This window comes from Zalophus californianus, chromosome 8 (assembly GCF_009762305.2).
Source record: "Zalophus californianus isolate mZalCal1 chromosome 8, mZalCal1.pri.v2, whole genome shotgun sequence".
Classification (NCBI taxonomy): Eukaryota; Metazoa; Chordata; class Mammalia; order Carnivora; family Otariidae; genus Zalophus; species Zalophus californianus.
In genome coordinates, this window is record NC_045602.1 from 38,607,576 (window position 1) to 38,629,252 (window position 21,677).

At 44.8% G+C, this 21,677-nt stretch overlaps 1 protein-coding gene and 1 gene segment (V, D, J or C); one reads left to right on the forward strand and one right to left on the reverse strand.

The window, feature by feature from the left end:
- Positions 1-21,677, forward strand: part of LOC113937261 (immunoglobulin kappa light chain-like) — a 103,881-nt gene that overhangs the window by 55,732 nt on the left and 26,472 nt on the right. The gene's annotated exons all lie outside the window — the stretch shown is intronic.
- LOC113937262 lies at positions 19,731-20,496 on the reverse strand. The segment is given in 2 exon segments: positions 19,731-20,137; positions 20,352-20,496. Coding segments are annotated over 2 exon segments (441 nt in total).

The window sequence follows — 21,677 nt, forward strand, 5'->3', positions numbered from 1 at the left end:
AAATATACTCTATAGAAATCAGAAAAGACCTGAAACCAGGGGAAAAGAAAGGGAAAGAAAGAAAAAAGAAAGAGGAAAAAAGAAAACAAAACAAAAAGAAAAAGATAAAAACAAAAGCAGAACAATACAAAAAAAAACCATAATATGATCAAATATGATCAGGGTAGTGCATAGATCAGTGCCACACACTAGATTTGGGGTATATTTTGGTGTGTTAGAAAAAGTGCCTCCTAAAATTTTAAAGGAAGAAAGACATATATGTACAAAATAAGGATTGATACAATGAAGGGATGGAAGATGAATGTAAAGATGAAAATTATAAAAGATTTTATAAAAGGAATTGATAAGATTAGAAGTTGTTTGAAAAAAGAAAGAAGAAGATTTAAAAATAAAAAGGGAGAGAATGTGATCAGGCAGGAGACTAGAACAAAGCCATACACTAGTGATTTAGGGTATATTTTGATCTGTTAGAAGAAACCGTATCTCAAAATTTTAAAGACAGAACAACTTATATATATATGCCAAAAATAAGGGTAACTACTATGAAGGGATAAAATATGACTCTAAAAATGAAAAATAAAAAATGTTTTTTTAAAAAAGGGATTGATAAGATGTTGGTTGAAAAAGGGAAAAAGAAAAATTCAAAAAAAACCAGTTAAAAAAATTAACTTTGAAAAACAAATGAATCATGGTAAAAAAAAGCCATGAATTCTATGTGCAGTATTCCCCTAGCGCTGGAGTTCTCCCATTCTCCTTGATCGGTAAACTTGGTCTTGGCTTGCTGGCTGTTCGTGCTGATCTTCTGGGGGAGGGGGCCTGTTGCCGTGGTTCCCAAATGTCTTTGCCAGAGGTGGAATTGCCCCGCCTTTGTCGGTCCGGGCTAAGCAAGCTGCTCGGGTTTGCTCTCAGGAGCTTTTGTTCCCTGCAAGCTCTCGGTACAGCTTGGGAGGACCAGGGTGAAAATGGTAGCCTCCCAATCTCTACCCAGAGGAGCTGAGGACTCAGGGCCCCACTCCTCAGTGCGCCCCCAGAGAAAAGCAGTCACTCCCGTGTCCCCGGTCTCCGGCCACACTCCGTGCTCACCCAGCCTGTCACCGAGCGTTTCTATCTCTGGCACCCGACCCCGTGTGGAGTCCCCAAATCCAGCAGATCCCTGCAGTGCGCACCCGCGCCGCTCCTCCCGGGGGAGGAAGGGGAGTCTCCCCGTCTCTGCCACTTGTTGGGTCCCTGCTGGAGGAGCAGTAGCCCGACTGGGCCGCGGATCACAGTTTATGGCCACCCCGAGCTGAGAGCCCGCGCCTCGGCTCTGTCTCTGCAGCCGGCTTCCCTGCTCCAATACCTGAGAGCTCCTCCACACTCGGGCACCCCTGGTTTTTCTGTGATCCCAAGGGGCCTGAGACCACACTGTCCCACGAGGGTTCCACCCCCGTTTAGCCACTGGAGCGACTTCCCTCAGCGGAGCCAACTTCTAAAAGGTCCGATTTTGTGCTCCGCGGCTCTATCACTTGCCAGAAGCGGCCGACGGAGGCCCCCTCCCCCGCCGTCTCTCCTCCCGAATATCACCTCGGATTCACTTCTCTGCATGTCCTACCTTCCAGTAAGCGGTCGCTTCTTTGTTCAGAGAGTTGTTGCTACTCTCCTCTTCGATCTCCTGCTGAGTTCGTAGGTGTTCAGAATGGTCTGATCCCTATCCAGCTGAATTCCTGAGACCAGACGAAATCCAGGTCTCCTACTCCTCCGCCATCTTGCTCTGCCCCCTCTGAAATATATTTTTGATACATCCTTCAGTGGCAAAGCTGTGAAGAAGACTAAGGAAGTGATTAGAGAGAGTCAAGATGGTAGTGTATTCCTTTTACTGCTAGTTAGTATTTCACTGAATGGACAGATCAGGTTTCATTTATCCATTTAAAGGTTGATGGATATTTGTACTGTTCCTGCTTTGGGTCGATTATGAATTAGGCTGCTGGGTACATTTGCCTACAAGCCTTCATGTGGCCATTTGTTTTGGTTTCTCTAGGACAGATTCTTGAAGGTACAATTGCCAAGCCCTGTGATAAATCAATGTTCAGATTTTCAAGAAACTTTTTTCTACTTGGCTGCACCATTTGACATCCATTGTAGCAGTGGATGAGGGATCCTGCTTCTCCATAACCTCACCAACACTTGTTATTGTCTTTTATTTTTTAATACAGCCATCATGGTGGGCATGAAATGGTATCACATTTTGGATTTAACCTGCATCTCCCTAATGATTGAAAAACTTGAGCATCTATTCATGTGCCATTAATGACCTTTCACATATCCTCTTTGGTGAAATGTCTACTGAGATTATTTGTTCATTTTTTTTGCTGGGTTGTCGTCCTGGTAGGTGTTCTGTCTTACTGAGTTAGAAGAGTTCTTACTAAGGTAGAGGAGTTCTTTATACATTCTAAATATTTATCAGGTAAGTTATTCACAAATATTACCTCCAAGTCTGTCGTTTGTCTTTTTATTATACGGTGTGTTTTGAAATACCAAAGCTCTGAATTTTGGTGAAGTCCAATTTGTTTTTTTAATAAGTTGAGCTTTTGGTTTTATAACTAAGAAATCTTCAGTGAATCCAAGGATACAATGTTTTTCCCCTCTATTTTCTCCTAAAAGTTTTTATAATTTCAGCTCAGATAGTTCTCTGATCCAATTCGAGTTATTTTTTTATGTGTCTTTTTTTTGGTCAGGGACTAAATTCATCTTCTTGCATGTGGGTGCAAATAGAAAAGTCTGTCCTTTCCCCACCTAATTACCTAGGTATCATTGTCAAAATACAACTGATCATAAATGTAAGGATCTATTTCTAGGCTGTCTACCCATTAACTATATGCCCCTTATGCCACTGATCTGATGCCACACCACACAGTCCTGACAACTATAATTTGCAATTGTCCCATAGTTTATATACAGCATGTTTCGAAATGGGTTTGGAAGCCTTCAAACTTCAGATTTCTTGTGCAAAGTGATTTTGGTTACTCTAGGTAATTTACATTTCCATATGAAGTTTAAAATAACTTTTTCCTTAGCACTGGGAGAATTTGGGAGGGAGAAATTGAAAGGAAATAAAAAATTTAAGTAGCATGACAGTTGTAGCAGACAACTTCTAGTGGCCCCATGACGCCTACACCTACGGTTCATGCCCCTTGACAGAGGGCAGGGCCTGTGCCTTGCTTCTAGCCCAAACTATCTCCCAGAGGTGAAAGGATTTTGCAAATGTGGTTAAGGTCCCAGATCAGTTGATTCGGAGTTAATCAAAATGAAGATTATCCTGGGTGGACCTCACTAAATAAGGACAAAACCCTTAAAGAGGAACTGGGTCCTCCCTGTTGTTGATGAATTCCCCTTGCTGGTTTGATTAAGAGGCAGCCAACACGACACGAATTTTGGATGGCCTGTGGGACCTTAGGGTGGCCTCAAGCCTGTAGCCACCAAAGGCCAGGACCGTTAGTCAGATAGTCACAAAGAAAAGAATTCTTTCCATAACCTGAATGGCCTTGAAAACAGATTCTTCAAGCCTCCAGATGAGAATGGAGTCTGGCCAACACCTTGGTTCCATCCTGGGAGACCCCAAGAAGAGAACCCAGCTAAACTCTGCCCAGACGTCTGACTCCTAAAAACTGTGTGATGATCATTGTGTATTGTTTTAGCCACCAAGTTAGTAGTAATTTGTTATGGAACAGTAAGAAATGAATACAACAAGAAAGTTTCCTATGTGCTGAGATAGTGTTACAAACTTAGAAACTAAGGGGACTCTGAGCAGACGGAAATGTTACGGAGCACTATTTGTCAGTTTCCCCAGCTCCCCCTGGGGAGGATAGAGAAGCCCAACGGAGGCCAAGGTAGGGGCGGAGAGGGGTGTGAAAACTGACCGTTCCATCCTCATCACCGTGCACACTCAAGCTTCTGGAGACCACTCCGTACAGTGACCAAGCAATAGAAAAAGAAAAAGAAGACAAGAAAAACCCTGGCCATGCCTATGGAATGTATCTTAGAGAAAGGACATGAAAACTGGACAAGAAGAAAAGGACAAGTAAATAGACCTAGAACTGAGGACCTCTATCTGGGGGGGAAAAGACACAAAGATAGAAAAATCTTCATCAAAAAATGAAAAATAACTACATCACAATTCTTAGATTGCTGAACAACTACAGAGATCTTTGTGTGAGCTCAAGCAAATAGGTGAGGTTGAAAATCCAAATTAATGTGAGAGGATCAGCCTGTATCTGAAAGATCTATAGCTAACAGTTCGAGCAGCTGAAGGCTGTTTTTTCATAGAAATGACTGAGCAGTCGCCTGGGGAGGTTTCTGTTTAGACCCAGAGCACTATGGGAAAAGCCTCCTTACTCTGCAGGCAGTAATGGTTGGCAGCGTCGCCGGCCTCCACGGGATCACTTGTGAGGCTGAAATCAGTCCCAGACCCACCACCAGTGAACCTGGCTGGGACCCCAGACTCTCGACTGGATGCTTTATAAATCAGGACTTTAGGACGCTGTCCTGATTTCTGTTGATACCAGGTCATGTAGTGGGTAATGCCCCAAATGTCACTGACTTTCTGACAGGCCTTGCAAGAGATGGTGGCCCTCTGCCCTGGAGACATGGTCAAAGAGGCTGGAGACTGGGTCAGCACAATGTCCCCAGTGGAGCCTGGAATGATAAACACAACAAATTTAACAGATGTGCTGAGAGCATCCCAGTGGAGGCCCGCAGCACTGAGGACCCTTGTAGTCAAAGTCATGCACTGCACTCTGAGGAACCAGAAGACAAAAGGTAACTGGGCAACTGGAAACCTATACCAAATGCTTGAATTCCAGCCACCAGGAACCCAGAGACACCAAAAGCATCGTGGCCACAGTGAGGTTTGCCCACCATTTCTCCATATGCCCCCCTCTCTCACCTAGAGCCCAGAGCAGCAGGATCCACAGCAGGGGAGCCCTGAACCCCATCTCTGAGAGCTGGACTAGAGGCTGCTCCTCAGGGGGCCTGACCAGCTGCCTTTAAGGATGCTGAGAGCAGCCTGGAGCTCTGTCTAATGATACGACATGCAAATCAGCTCAGAAGAGCTTGAGGTTGTGCTCAATGGGGACACCTGCTCTCAGAACACCCTGTGGGACTTGGGGTCACCAGAAATTTCCAAGTGTAGCTCAAGCATGTCCCAAGGGACCAGTTTCTTGAATCTCTGCCTTCTAGCCAGTCTGAGAAGCCATGCCGGGGAGTGCCCTGGGGCTGTCCTACCATTAGGATTTAGGTTATTTCAGGAACACTCTTAATCCTCAGAATTAAAATCTCATACATTACCACAATAATGCATTTCAAGTTGTGATTATTGTCAGGAAGAGAAAGCCATGGGATTATAAAGAGTGAAACAGGGTGGCCTGGTTCAGATGGGGAGGGGAAGTCGGCCCCACTGAGTAGATGGCCTTTAAACCAAGTCCTGAAATGCCCTCAGGACCTGGAAAGGGTGAGACGGCTGAGGGTGGAACCTTGGCGAAGGCTGGGAACTGACACTAATCAAGGCACTTGCCTTGGTGTGGATAAGCCCGGGACTCTCCATCTGCTCCATCCTGGAAACCAAGGACGTGTCCCCCCGGACACCCTCCCAGGTGGAGCGGTCACTCCTGCTCAAAGTGGAGAATAGTCAGTGCCCGTCTTCGGGTTCACCCTGCCTCTAACGTTGACGTGTCATGTACAGGCACCATGACAAAGCACAGAGGACAAACCTGTGTGACTCCCAGCCCACAGGTCAAGAGCATACCCTCTACCTATCACTTCAACCCTTCCTCTCTCATGAGCTAATTCTTTGTCTTCTGCAAAATGCCCTCCCAAGTGGCTCCCAGTGACTCTTCCCAAACAGGAGCAGGCTAAGGCACATGGGATTTGTCATCTCCTAACCAGTAATTCTAGTTGTTGGTCATTTGCAGGGGTAGGGCCAGGCAAGGGCAGGCGGCCCAGGAGAGTGGCTGGCAGGCTGCCTCACCAGGCATCACCACAACCTTGGACTTTGCCAGCTCTGCCTTCATCCTCCACAGAGATTTGCACCATCCTCCCACCCCTACTGCCTCCACCACAGGCCCAGCCCTATAGCCCCATGCTGATCACGTGGTCTTTTCTAGGGACAGGGTCCGAGCAGCCTCGGGAGGGTGAGAGGCAGCCAGGTGGTGCCACCATCCCAGATCCTCGGGCTCCTGCTCCTGTCTGTGTTCCAGGAGAAAGAATGTCCCCAAGTTGAGCGAAGTTCCCTCAGGGGCGATCCTCATGCTCCCTGAGAAGAGTGGTCTTGGGAGGGGACAGGAAGTGAATGCCACTAACCGCACAGGCTTGCTTAGGGCCTGGCCTCAACTTGGGAGGCCCATTCTGGCTCTAATGGAATCACAGCATCTCCACATCAGTCCAGGGTGCCTCTGATGGCAGGTTCCAGTGGGCACATGGCACTCCCCCAAGCTGCTGGGTCCCTGTCTGTTTCCCAGGAGAGAGTCTCCATTGGCTACAGGGCCAGTGAGAGCCTCCTCTGCATGGCCAGGAAGCACTGCTTAACCTGTGCCAGCACGGACCTGGAGGGGCTGAAGGCCCTCATTTACCTCCTTTCCACCTGAGTTAATGGGGTGCCCACCCGGTTCAGTAGCAGGGGCTCTAGGGCAGACTTCACTCTTGCCATCAGCAGCCTGCAAGCTAAAGACAATATGACCAACTACGGCCTTGCAACAACAGGATGTACTGTCACAATGACATGACCCCAAATATAAACCATCACAACTGGGCAAGGGGGCAGGTGTCCCAGCTGCTTCTCACTTACTAGCCACTACTACAGATGCAGTTCATTTGTTTGTTTTGTTCAGCTCGGGGTGTGGGGGAGAAGATCGGCATGGTGTCATTTTAAAATCTGCAGCTGGGACTCCTCTTCAAAAGAGCTCTAGTCTCCTTCTCTGTTTTCCCATTCACTTCCTTTAAATCTGACTTCAGCCCTCTCTCTGGGCCTTGTGCTAGTCATGACAGCCCCAGTCTGGCACTCTCCACTCAGGTCCCAACCACCCCTCCCATCCCCTCCAGCTGCTGTCCCCACACAGGACCTCCTCCCTAGGTGGAAGTTTGTGGTCACCGTCTGCTGAGCATCCCTATTTCCCGACTTTGCCATTCAAATTTTATTCCAGAGAAAACCTCTCACCAAGAAGAAATACCAGATCTCGGTCTATCCTTGTGCTGGAATCAATGCACATTATTCTTTTCCCAACACATTTTTTAACGTTAAGGGAAAAAAAGTTCTCTAGTGCAAAACCAGGAGCAAAGAGCAGGTTCCTTTTGTCAATAGAAAATATTTTAAATTTGAAAAGAACAGCAAAGCAGATTATAAGAGAGTGGCAAACAAAAATATGGAAAACGCGAGAGAAAAAGGAATCAGTACCTGAAAACCTTCTCCCCAAAGCACAAACCTCTGAACCATGGACATGTGCAGTAGCCTGCGTCTCTTCTAAAAGCTCCCTGAGCTTTTGTGCTTCCCCTGCATGCAGCCTTCTTATGGAGATTCTGTTGCCCCGTTCAGCCACTTCTAGACTCTTAGACCTACCTAGAAAGTGGAAGAACAATGTTTGAGATCAAGATAGGTAGCCCATGCCCCTCTAGTGTCACTCCTTATTGCAGACAAACACCAGCCCCAAAGCGTCTCCCTGTTTCTGGACTATTTTAGTTCCCACCTCCTAGAGTCTCTCACATGCCTGTCACAATTCCTGGTGGTTTCGGTATATTCAATATATGATCCTTCCATTATCCTGCTCTCTCAGTTGTTGGGTTGATCCTCCTCCAAACTGTCTCTTCCTCACCCAATCTTGATCACTCACTCTGGTGGCCATGCCTTAGATGCGTCATCGCAAAATAAGGACAAGTTCTCCATCATTAAAATGTTGAGCATCTCAGGGGCGCCTGGGTGGCTCAGTTGGTTGAGCCTCTGCCTTCAGCTCAGGTCATGATCCTGCGATCCAAGAGAAACTGCTCTTCTCAAGGTCATTAGTGACCTCCACATTGCCAAGTCTGATGGCCAAATGCCACCTCTAACAGGGGTGGAGTCCGGCACTGGGCTCCCTGCTCAGCAGAGAGTCTGCTTCTCCCTCTCCCTCTGCCGCTCCCCCCTGTTCATGGGGAGTGCGCTCTCTCTCTCTCTCAAATAAATAAATAAAAGATCTTTAAAAAAAAATGTTGAGTATCTCAGCCTTGTCCACTTCTAAGAGCTCTGCAGCTCACTCCACTGGGTATGCCACAGCCAATAATTTCTAGCTTTCATTAGAGTAAGACCTGAAATCTATAGGAAAACATATGTTGTGTTTCCGTGGAAAATTCGGCATATCTGTAGCGTACCTTTCCAGGTTATCAGAGTCCACCCCTGGTCATTGTCTTTGAGCTATCTTGCAACTCTTTACAAATTGTTGGTAACTGATAGATGGATGATTCTGTCCTGTCTAGTAGTGATTAAATTGACTTCTTACCTCACCTTGGAAAACCAGCTTGCCTCTATCTGCAGTTCATTCCTTTACTCCATATATATCTGTGTGTTTTGACTTTTCCTTTGAACCAGTTACTACATCTTCCTAGTTCCTTCATACCATGTGAGTAAAATAATTTAACATGTGTTCATCATTACCATATCTCCGTGAAAGTCATAATTTTACTGTTTTCTGAATATTAGCTTTTAACAAATCTATTGACCTTTCTACATTTTCTCTGTCCCTAAGCCCTTCACGGTCTCATTTCCCTTCTTCCTCAGCTTAAATTCCACGATCCTTCTTTATAACGACTCCCTTATACACAAGAACTTCCTCAGCCTTCCATTATTTCATTAATTTCACGTAGCAAAGTCCCAACCCTCCACATGCCTGCTGGTGGAAAACACACAGCAGTCCTGACTTCTCCAACTTTGATTCATGACCACTCACTTCCTGAGGGCCCTTCTTCCTGCCCCACAATCATACTTCATTTCCCTGTTCTAGTCAGTCTTCACTCTTTCTCTTTCCATCTTTCTTCAAGTTCTAACAGCTCTTCCTCCATCCTAACTTAAAGCCAAGTACCCCATTTCCTATTTCCTAGGTCAAGAGAGGGGCTCAGAAGAGAACGTCCCCGGGTTGCCCATCCATCTTCTGATCCACTGATATGGGTATCATCGCCACACTCCGCCTTCCTTCCTGGCACTGTAGAGAGGTAGCCAGCCCTCCCATCTGAGGCCACTCCCTCTGATCCCACACCTCTTACCTCCTCAATGGTATTGCTTGGCACTTCTCCCTCTTCCCTGAGTTACCAATGTTCTCCTCTCTTAAGCATCATTCCCATCAGTACGCAAACATCTTTTTAAAAAACTCCCTGACATCACATCTCCCTCCAGTTATAGTCTGTTTCACTTTTCTCCTTCACCATAAAGCTCACTGAAACAGCTGTCTACAGTCACCATTCCCAGATCTTCTATCCCCATTCTTTCTTGAGCTTTCTACATTCAAGCGTTTACCTCTGCCATCTCATTGAAACTGCTCTTCTCAAGGTCATTAGTGACCCCCACATTGCCAAGTCTGATGGCCAAATGCCAGTCCTCATCTCATAGACCCAGCAGCACCATTTGACATGTTGACAACACACTCCCCCTTAATATATACCTTTTGCTCTGAACTCGAGGGCATCCCACTATCTTGCTGGTCTTCCATCCGACTGCTCCTTCACAGACTCCTTCACTGGTTCCTCTTCATCTCCGCTGCCTCAGAACTCTGCCCTTGGGCCTCTGATCTAGTCAATGCTCATTCCATTGGTTATCATATTCCAAGCTCCCCAGTCCAATTCTTTCCGTGAACTCTAGACTCATATATCCAATGGTCTACTTGACAGGTGCACGTGGAAGTTTAATACGCATCTCAAACTTAAAATGCCCAAAACCAAATTCCTGATCTTCCTCCCCAAATCCACTCTTCCCACAGTCTTCTCTATCCAAGCAGATGGCAACTCCACCCTTCTAATACTCAGAGAAAAACTCTGGAGTCACTTTGAGATCTCTCTTTTTCTCACACTCCTTGTCAAAACCATCAGCATATGGTCATCTCTATCTTCAAAATATACCACTCCTCGCCTCCTTCACCACCACCGCCACAGACCCAAGCTGTCATCCTCTCTAGCCTGGATGACAGCAACGGCCTCCCAACTGCTATCTTTCCAGTCTTGCCTCCCAGAGGGATCCTGTTAAACTACGTATCAAATCATGTCCTTCTCTATTCAAAACTCTCCCACTTACCACATCATTCCAAATAAAAGCCAAGTCCTTAGAGAAGCCCACCAAGTCCTATAGAAGGTGGCCTCCTTGTTATTTCTTTAATCTCATTTGCACTACCCTCCCCCTAGTACACTCCACTGTAACAACACTGGCTTCCTTCTACTTCCCCAACATGCTGATCACATTCCAGCCTCAGAAATGCGCTGTTTCCTCGAACTGGAACCAACTACACCACTATTGTCCGGAAATATTCCTATGGTTCCTTTGCTCACCACATTAAAACATTAAGTGAAGCCTTCTCAATGCAGCCTTCCATGACCATCTATAGCAGACTGATTGCAAAAACGGCTCCCCTATTCTTGATCCTTCCCTTTACCAACGCTTTTTGCAATGTAACTTTGCAGTTCCTCCTATCAAGAGCTAGGGCCTACTTACCCTCTCCTTCAGTGGGATCAACCGCATCAATCATTAGAATACATTAACCATGAGAGACTATGGACTCTGAGAAACAAACAGGATTTAAGAGGGGAGGGGGAAGAGGGGAGGAAGGATGGGTTAGCCCAGTGATGGGTATTAAGGAGGGCACGTACTGCATGGAGCACTGGGTGTTATAGGAAAACAATGGATCATGGATCACCACATCAAAAACTAATGATGTATTGTATGGTGACTAACATAACATAATAAAATTTAAAAAAAAAGAATACATTAACACATCAAAGAGGACATTGTGTCAGTACTAAGGTTAGGCTTCAAGATGCCTTATGTGCTTTTACTTTCTCACTTGAGACCCTACTAACTGTCATAGAAAGTTGGGATTAGTCTGCCAGATGATGAGAGACAGGAGGACCAGTCACCCAGACGGCACCAGCTGATGGTCAGCCGACCACAGAAATGTGAAAAATATGGAAGAAATGTGAGCCTTTCTATATCACGAGCACCCAGTTGACCTGTCAGCTAACCTTAAACACACAAGCAAGCCAGCCAAGATCAATCAAGATCAATCAAACTTGGCCCATATTAAGAGAACTACTCAGCCAACCAATAAACATGACAGCAGTAAACATGCTACCATTTTTTAATTCTTTTTTTAAAATATTTTATTTATTTATTCATGAGAGACAGAGGGAGAGAGAGAGAGAGAAGCAGAGGGAGAAGCAGGCTCCCAAGGAGCAGGGAGCCCAATGCGGGACTCGATTCCAGGACCCTGGGATCGTGACCTGAGCCGAAGGCAGACGCTTAACCATCTGAGCCACCCAGGCGCCCAACATGCTACCATTTTAAGCCACTGCATTTTGTGGGTGATTTATGACATGACAATAGCTAACTAATACATCATCTGATTTTAAATTTCTACTCACTCTCACCCCAGCAAGATTTTTTTTAATTTTTATATTGTTATGTTAATCACCATACATTACATCATTAGTTTTTGATGCAGTGTTCCACGATTCATTGTTTGTTCATAACACCCAGTGCTCCATGCAGAACGTGCCCTCCTCAATACCCATCACCAGGCTAACCCATCCCCCTACCCTCCTCCCCTCTAGAACCCTCAGTTTGTTTTTCAGAGTCCATCATCTCTCATGGTTCGTCTCCCCCTCTGACTTACTCCCCTTCATTCTTCCTCTCCTGTTATCTTCTTCTTTTTTTTTTTCTTAAAATATGTTGCGTTATTTGTTTCAGAAGTACAGATCTGTGATTCAACAGTCTTGCACAATTCACAGCGCTCACCGTAGCACATACCTTCCCCAATGTCTATCACCCAGCCACCCCATCCCTCCCACCCCCAACCATTCCAGTAACACTCAGTTTGTTTCCTGAGATTAAGAATTCCTCATATCAGTGAGGTCATATGATACATGTCTTTCTCTGATTGACTTATTTCACTCAGTATAACACCCTCCAGTTCCATCCACGTCGTTGCAAATGGCAAGATCTCATTCCTTTTGATGGCTGCATAATATTCCAGTGTGTATATATACCACCTCTTCTTTATCCATTCATCTGTCGATGGACATCCTGGCTCTTTCCACAGTTTGGTTATTGTGGACATTGCTGCTATAAACATTGGGGTGCACGTACCCCTTCGGGTCCCTACATTTGTATCTTTGGGGTAAATACCCAGTAGTGCAATTGCTGGATTGAATGGTAGCTCTAATTTCAACTGTTTGAGGAACCTCCATACTGTTTTCCAGAGTGGCTGCACCAGCTTGCATTCCCACCAACAGTGTAGGAGGGTTCCCCTTTCTCCACATCCCCGCCAACATCTGTCGTTCCCTGACTTGTTAATTTTAGCCATTCTGACGGGTGTGAGGTGGTATCTCATTGAGGTTTTGATTTGGATTTCCCTGACGCCGAGCGATGTTGAGCACTTTTTCATGTGCCTGTTGGCCATTTGGACGTCTTCTTTGGAAAAATATCTGTTCATGTCTTCTGCCCATTTCTTGATTGGATTCTTTGTTCTTTGGCTGTTGAGTTTGATAAGTTCTTTATAGATTTTGGATACTAGCCCTTTATCTGATATGTCATTTGCAAATATTTTCTCCCATTCTGTCGGTTGTCTTTTGGTTTTGTGGACTGTTCCTTTTGCTGTGCAAAAGCTTTTTATCTTGATGAAATCCCAATAGTTCATTTTTGCCCTGGCTTCCCGTGCCTTTGGCGATGTTTCTAGGAAGAAGTTGCTGTGGCTGAGGTCGAAGAGGTTGCTACCTGTGTTCTCCTTTAGGATTTTGATGGACTCCTGTCTCACGTTTAGGTCTTTCAACCATTTGGAGTCTATTTTTGTGTGTGGTGTAAGGAAATGGTCCAGTTTCATTCTTCTGCATGTGGCTGTCCAATTTTCCCAACACCATTTGTTGAAGAGACTGTCTTTTTTCCATTGGACATTTTTTCCCGCTTTGTCAAAGATAAGTTGACCATAGAGTTGAGGGTCAATTTCTGGGCTCTCTATTCTGTTCCATTGATCTATGTGTCTGTTTTTTTTGCCAGTACCATACTGTCTTGATGATGGCAGCTTTGTAATAGAGCTGGAAGTCCGGAATTGTGATGTCGCCAGCTTTGCTTTTCTTTTTCAATATTCCTCTGGCTATTCGGTTTCTCTTCTGGTTCCATACAAATTTTAGGATTATTTGTTCCATTTCTTTGAAAAAAGTGGATGGTATTTTGATGGGGATTGCATTGAATGTGTAGATTGCCCTAGGTAGCATTGACATCTTCACAATGTTGGTTCTCCCAATCCATGAGCATGGAACGTTTTTCCATTTCTTTGTGTCTTCTTCAGTTTCTTTCATGAGTATTTTATAGTTTTCTGAGTACAGATCCTTTGCCTCTTTGGTTCAATTTATTCCTAGATATCTAATGGTTTTGGGTGCAATTGTAAATGGGATCGACTCCTTGATTTGTCTCTCTTCTGTCTTGTTGTTGGTGTGTAGGAATGCCACTGATTTCTGTGCATTGATTTTATATCCTGCTACTTTACTGAATTCCTGTAGGAGTTCTAGCAGTTTTGGGGTGGAGTCTTTTGGGTTTTCCACGTACAGTATCATATCATCTGCAAAGAGTGAGAGTTTGACTTCCTCTTTGCCGATTTGGATGCCTTTGATTTCTTTTTGTTGTCTGATTGCTGTGGCTAGGACTTCTAATACTATGTTGAATAGCAGTGGTGAGAGTGGACATCCCTGCCGCGTTCCTGACCTTAGGGGAAAAGCTCTCAGCCTTTCCCCATTGAGAATGATATTCGCTGTAGGTTTTTCATAGATGGCTTTTATGATATTGAGGTAGGTACCCTCTAACCCTAAACTCTGAAGAGTTTTGATCAAGAAAGGATGCTGTACTTTGTCAAATGCTTTTTCTGCATCTATTGAGAGGATCATATGATTCTTGTTCTTTCTTTTGTCAATGTATTGTATCACGTTGATTGATTTGCGGATGTTGAACCAAACTTGCAGCCCGGGGATAAATCCCACTTGGTCGTGGTGAATAATCCTTTTAATGTACTGTTGGATCCTATCGGCTAGTATTTTGGTGAGAATTTTTGCATCCATGTTCCTCAAGGATATTGGTCTGTAATTCTCCTTTTTGATGGGGTCTTTGTCTGGTTTTGGGATCAAGGTAATGCTGGCCTCATAAAATGAGTTTGGAAGTTTTCCTTCCATTTCTGGTTTTTGGAACAGTTTCAGGAGAATAGGTATTAATTCTTCTTTAAATGTCTGATAGAATTCCCCTGGGAAGCCATCTGGCCCTGGGCTTTTGTTTGTTGGGAGATTTTTGATGACTGCTTCAATTTCCTTAGTGGTTATAGGTCTGTTCAGGTTTTCTGTCTTCCTGGTTCAATTTTGGTAGTTGATACATCTCTAGGAATGCACCCATTTCTTCCAGGTTATCTAATTTGCTGGCATAGAGTTGCTCATAATATGTTCTTATAATTGTTTGTATTTCTTTGGTGTTTGTTGTGATCTCTCCTCTTTCATTCATGATTTTGTTGATTTGGGTCATTTCTCTTTTCTTTTTGATCAGTCTGACCAGGGGTTTATCAATCTTGTTAATTCTTTCAAAGAACCAGCTCCTAGTTTCGTTGATCTGTTCTACTGTTCTTTTGGTTTCTAGTTCATTGATTTCTGCTCTGATCTTTATGATTTCTCTTCTCCTGCTGGGTTTAGGCTTTATTTGCAGTTCTTTTTCCAGCTCCTTTAGGTGGAGGGTTAGGTTGTGTATTTGAGACCTTTCTTGTTTCTTGAGAAAGGCTTGTATTGCTATATACTTTCCTCTCAGGACTGCCTTTGCTGTATCCCAAATATTTTGGACAGTTGTGTTTTCATTTTCATTGGTTTCCATGAATTTTTTTAATTCGTCTTTAATTTCCCAGTTGACCCATTCATTCTTTAGTAGGATGCTCTTTAGCCTCCATGTATTTGAGTTCTTTCCCACTTTCCTTTTGTGATTGAGTTCTAGTTTCAAAGCATTGTGGTCTGAAAATATGCAGGGAATGATCCCAATCTTTTGGTACCGGTTGAGACCTGATTTGTGACCTAGGATGTGATCGATTCTGGAGAATGTTCCATGGGCACTAGAGAAGAATGTGTATTCCGTTGCTTTGGGATGGAATGTTCTGAATATGTCTGTGAAGTCCGTTTGGTCCAGTGTGTCATTTGAAGTCTTTATTTCCTTGTTGATCTTTTGCTTAGATGATCTGTCCATTTCAGTCAGGGGGATGTTAAAGTCCCCCACTATTATTGTATTGTTGTCAATGTGTTTCTTTGCTTTTGTTATTAATTGCCTTATATAATTGGCTGCTCCCACGTTAGGGGCATAGATATTTACAATTGTTAGATCTTCTTGATGGATAGACCCTTTAAGTAGGATATAGTGTCCTTCCTCATCTCTCATTACAGTCTTTGTTTTAAAATCTAGTTTGTCTGATATAAGGATTGCCACCCCAGCTTTCTTTTGGTGTCCATTAGCATGGTAAATGGTTTTCCACCCCCTCACTTTCAATGTGGGGGTGTCTTTGGGTCTAAAATGAGTCTCTTGCAGACAGCATATCGATGGGCCTTGTTTTTTAATCCAATCTGATAGCCTGTGTCTTTTGACTGTGGCATTGAGCCCATTTACATTCAGGGTAACTATTGAAAGGTATGAATTTAGTGCCATTGTATTGCCTGTAAGGTGACTGTTAACTCTATGTTGTCTGTGTTCCTTTCTGATCTTTGCTGCTTTTAGGCTCTCTCTTTGCTTAGAGGACCCCTTTCAATATTTCTTGGAGGGCTGGTTTCGTGTTTGCAAATTCCTTTAGTTTTTGTTTGTTCTGGAAGCTTTTTATCTCGCCTTCTATTTTCAATGACAGCCTAGCTGGATATAGTATTCTTGGCTGCATATTTTTCTCGTTTAGTGCTCTGAAGATATCTTGCCAGTCCTTTCTGGCCTGCCAGGTCTCTGTGGATAGGTCTGTTGCCAATCTAATGTTTCTACCATTGTAGGTTACATATCTCTTCTCCCGAGCTGCTTTCAGGATTTTCTCTTTGTCTCTGAGACTCGTAAGTTTTACTATTAGATGTTGGGGTGGTGACCTATTATTATTGATTTTGAGAGGGGATCTCTGTTCCCCCTGGATTTTGATGACTGTTTCCTTCCCCACATTAGGGAAGTTCTCTGCTATTATTTGCTCCAATATACCTTCTGCCCCCCTCTCTCTCTCTTCTTCTTCTGGGATCCCAATTATTCTAATGTTGTTTCATCTTATCGTATCACTTATCTCTCGAATTCTGCCCTCGTGATCCTGTAGTTGTTTATCTCTCTTTTTCTCAGCCTCTTTATTTTCCATCATTTGGTCTTCTATATCACTGATTCTCTCTTCTGCCTCATTTATCCTAGCAGTTAGTGCCCCCATTTTTTATTGCACCTCATCAATAGCCTTTTTGATTTCGACTTGGTTAGATTTTAGTTCTTTTATTTCTCCAGAAAGGGTTTCTCTAATAACTTCCATGCTTTTTTCAAGCCCAGCTAGTATCTTTAAAGTCATGATTCTTAACTCTAGGTCCGACCTCGTACTAATGTCCGTATTGAGTAGGTCCCTGGCTGACGGTACTACCTCTTGTTCTTTTTGCTGAGGTGATTTTTTTCGTCTTGTCATTTTGTCCAGAGGAGAATAGATGAATGAGAGAACAAAATGCTAACAGGTTTACAACGTCCCCAGCAAATATACTGTATACAAATCAGAAAAGACCTGAAACCAGGGGAAAAGAAAGGGAAGGAAAGAAAAAAGAAAGAGAAAAAAAAAAAAAGATAAAAAGAAAAACAGAACAATACAGAAAAAGCAGAATATGATCAAATATGACCAGGCTAGTGCATAGATCAGTGCCACACGCTAGATTTTGGGCGTATTTTGGTCTGTTAGAAAAAAGTGCCTCCTAAAATTTTAAAGGAAGAAAGACATATATGTACAAAATAAGGGTTGATACAATGAAGGGATGGAAGATGACTGTAAAGATGAAAATTAGAAAAGATTTTATAAAAGGACTTGATAAGATAAGAAGTTGTTTAAAAAGAGAAAGAAGATTTAAGAAAAAAAAGAAAAAAGGGAGAGAATGTGATCAGGCAGGAGACTAGAACAAAGCCATACACTAGTGATTTAGGGTATATTTTGATCTGTTAGAAGAAACCGTATCTCAAAATTTTAAAGAGAGAACAACTTATATATATATGCCAAAAATAAGGGTAACTACTATGAAGGGTTAAATATGACTCTAAAAATGAAAAATAAAAAATGTTTTTTTTTTAAAAAAGGGATTGATAAGATGTTGGTTGAAAAAGCGAAAAAGAAAAATAAAATAAAAAAAAAACAGTCAACAAAAATTAACTTTGATGAACTAATGAATCATGGTAAAAAAAAAAAGCCATGAATTCTATGTGCAGTATTCCCCTAGCGCTGGAGTTTTCCCCTAGCGCTGGAGTTCTCCCGTTCTCCTTGATCGGTAAACTTGGTCTTGGCTTGCTGGCTGTTCGTGCTGATCTTCTGGGGGAGGGGCCTGTTGCTGTGGTTTCCAAAAGTCTTTGCCAGAGGCTGAATTGCCCCGCCCTTGTCGGTCCGGGGTAAGGAAGCTTCTCCGGTTTGCTCTCAGGAGGTTTTGTTCCCTGTAAGCTCTCGGTACAGCTTTGGAGGACAAGGGCGAAAATGGTGGCCTCCCAATCTCCACCCGGAGGAGCTGAGAACTCGGGGCCCCGCTCCTCAGTGCGCCCCCAGAGAAAAGCAGTCACTCCCGTGTCCCCGGTCTCCGGCCGCTCTCCGTGCTCACCCGGCCTGTGACCGAGCGTTGCTATCTCTGGCACCCGACCCCGTGTGGAGTCTCCAAACCCAGCAGATCCCTGCGGTGCACTCCCGCGCCGCTCCTCCCCGGGAAGGAAGGGGAGTCTCCCCCGCTCTGTCGCTTGTTGGGTCCCTGCTGGAGGAGCAGTGGCCCAACTGGGCCGCGGATCACAGTTTATGGCTACCCGGAGCTGAGAGTCCGCGCCTCGGCTCTGTCTCTGCAGCCGGCTTCCCCGCTCTGATACCTGGGAGCTCTGGCGCACTCAGGCACCCCCGGTCTTTCTGTGACCCCAAGAGTCCTGAGACCACACTGTCCCGGGAGGATTCCACCCCCTGCTTAGCCACTGCAGCGACGTCCCTCAGCCGAGCCAACTTCTAAAAGGTCCGATTTTGTGCTCTGCGGCTCTATCACTTGCCAGAAGCAGCCGGCGGTGGCCCCTCCCCTGCCGTCTCTCCTCCCGAATATCGCCTCGGATTCACTTCTCCGCACGTCCTACCTTCCAGTAAGTGGTCGCTTCTCTGTTCAGAGAGTTGTTGCTACTCTCCTCTTCGATCTCCTGTTGAGTTCGTAGGTGTTCAGAATGGTTTGATCCCTATTCAGCTGAATTCCCAGCAAGATTTTTATTCCCTTCCTTCCTTTATTTTCCTTTGTAGCTCCTCCAGCATAACATAGTAAATATTTACTGATGCTGTTGTTTAGTGTCTGGCTCTCCCAGCTGGGGCGAAAGCCGATGTCTTTGCTCTTGACACAGAGGAAGGGCTCAGAAAACATACCTTGAATGAATGATATGAGTCCCTTAATATCGATCCTTGAAATATATTTCTAATTATTTGAGAAGCTGTTTTGTAGGTAAGAGTGACCAGGTTTGCTGCGGTCATTCCCAAAGCTAATTCATCAACCCATGTATTTCAGAAGGAGGTGAAGAAGTAATACGAAGATGCTTGAAATTGTTCTGTTTTCACATGGAATTGGACATGTTAATGAAATGTTTTCCAAGCGACTCAAGTTATGGCACACTTAGAGCCTTGATTTCCTTCGGTCACAAGATTAGACCTGAATGCCCAAGGGATGACTTTAAAGAAAAAAGGTGACAGATGGTGAGAAAGGTTGCTGAAGAACAGTATCCCTTGTTCCTAAAGTGACAGGGTTAAAGATTGAGAGAATCAGAGCGCCTGGGTGGCTCCGTTGGTTGAGCATCTCCTCTTGGTTTCAGCACAAGTGCTGATCTTGGGGTCGTGAGATGGAGTGGGTGTCAGCTCTGCACTCAGCAGGGTGTCTGCTTGAGATTCTCTCCATCTCCCTCGGTCCCCCCCCCAAAAACAGATAAATAAAATCTTAAAAAAAAAAAAAAAGAATGAGAGAATTGCCTTTGTGAGAATGAGCACGCCTGGGAGAAATGGAGAGGAGAGAAGAGAGAAGGGAGGTAAGCTTCGTCAGAGGCTAGAGACAGACCTTCCTGGCTCACTCCTGCCGTCGGTCCCTGGGAAACGTGCAGGTTCCTGGGGCACAAAGACTCCTGACGGCATCCCTAAGACATCTTCCCAGCATTTGTCTTCACTCATCTCCCACAAAAAGGAATGCAGGAAAAGCCAACTCCCTTTATTTTCTGCTGGGCCTTAGAAGCCCTCCAAGGAGTGAGTCAGGAGACGTGACTTCTCAGGCAGATATGGGAATGCGCATGTTCAGGGCTGAGTGGGGAGGAAGCAGGTGGTGTAGCAAAGCCTCCCTGACCCGTGGCCCTGGGGAGGAGGTTTGTGTTCGAGGCTGAAGCACTGTGGGAGACCACTATAATGCTGCTGGCAGTAATAATCCGCCACATCTTCGGCCTGGAGGCTGCTGATGGTGAGGGTGAAGTCTGTCCCAGACCCACTGCCGCTGAACCGGTCTGGGATGCCAGTGGCCCTGTTGGATGCACGATAGATGAGGAGCCTGGGCACCTGCCCAGGTTTTTGCTGGTACCAGGCTACGTAGCTGCTAACACTCTGACTGGCCCTGCAGTTGATGGTGACCCGTTGACCTAGAGACACAGCCAGGGAGCCTGGAGACTGAGTCATTGTGATCTCCCCACAGGCACCTGCAATTAGAATAGATAATGATGAGACAGACACACTTTATCACCGACACGCCGAAATATGTCATTGTAAATGTGCTTTCTAATGGTACTACATGTCAGTACATAATTGGGTCTATTTTGGAAATAGCCAGGATTTCTCATTATATACCTTAAATTTTTTTAACTCTAAAATGACACTACTCCAAAAAGATTATGGCACTTTTCAATTTCTCACCTGAGACCCACAGCAACAAGGATATGAGGACCTGCCTCGGTGACACCATCTTGCTGTCCCTGCCTGCCCAATGCAGCTCAGCTCACGTAGCAAAGGCCCCTCTTATAAAACCTGAGCAGCTGGCCTGGGCCTGGAGGGGCCTATGCAAAGTAATCAGTGAGTAAAGAAGCAAATTACATGAGCGGTGGGTTATGAAAGTACCCAGTGGAAATCTAAAGAGCTAAAAATATCCCCAAAAGAGAGTTGCATGAAAAGAAAACACAAAGGTCAACTTAGAATCTCTTAGAACAACTTAGAAGTTCTAAAATGACAAACTGCTACAAGATCTAATGAAGAGGTTCTATTTTAAATTCAAAAATGTTTTTAAATGGGTTCAGTTTCCAGAAATGATGAGCTTGGTTCTTCATATCAATAACCCTGGGAAAATAATAAAATATGCTGGGAAACAAACAAACAATGGGAGGGAGGGGGGAAGGGATAGGAAGGCACAAAAAGAAAGTGGAGAATTTTGGGCCCAACTTTTTATAAAACCTCTGACCAGAAAATGTTGAGCTCTAAGGCCATTTTTCTCCCGCAGATGGGTAAGGACGTGGCAAACACTTGAGCTCGGGTTCCCGGGCTGTGCAAGGAAGGGCCAGAGAGATGGAAGACAGGCCCAGAATTTACTCACTTCAGGGAGACATGCGGGACCCTCATTTGAGCTAGGGGAAGTCTGAGTCCTGAATTTTAGTTACTCTATCTTTTCAGTTCAATATTTCCGTTCTGTGTTAAATTAACCAATTTATGAAATCTAGGTGCCTTCAAGAAAATTCAGTTCCACCCAGTGGTTTGAGAAGTCAGCTCAGGGTTGCTTGGGTACCGTATAAACTTTCCTTTTCCCGTTCCTCGTCCTGCTGTTCATTCTCAAGCAGAGGAAAGGGGGCAGGGGTGGAATTCCCTTAAGACACCGAGCATGCAGTCCCAGTAAGGAGCGGAGAGGTTATTGTGGCCTTGGGTACACAAGTCCAGCTACGGACACTTCCGCCATCTTTTCTCTGACTGGGGCAGGTGCCTGAGGCTTCCTCTGTCAGGTGGCACACTGGGTGTTCTATGGGGGTCCGCATGGCCGCTGCACTGCTTCGTGGCATGAGCCATTTCCTAAGACCCAGCTAGCCCCTGTTATCAAGTAGACCCTACTTGGGGATCCATACCTCATCCTCACAAAGGGTCAATTCTCCCATCACCCCACCCCTCAGTTTGCCCCTGATGACGGTTAATTTTATGTGTCAACTCAAGGAGGCTAGGGCACCCAGTGGTGTGGTCAAATGCCAGTTTAGATGTTGCTGC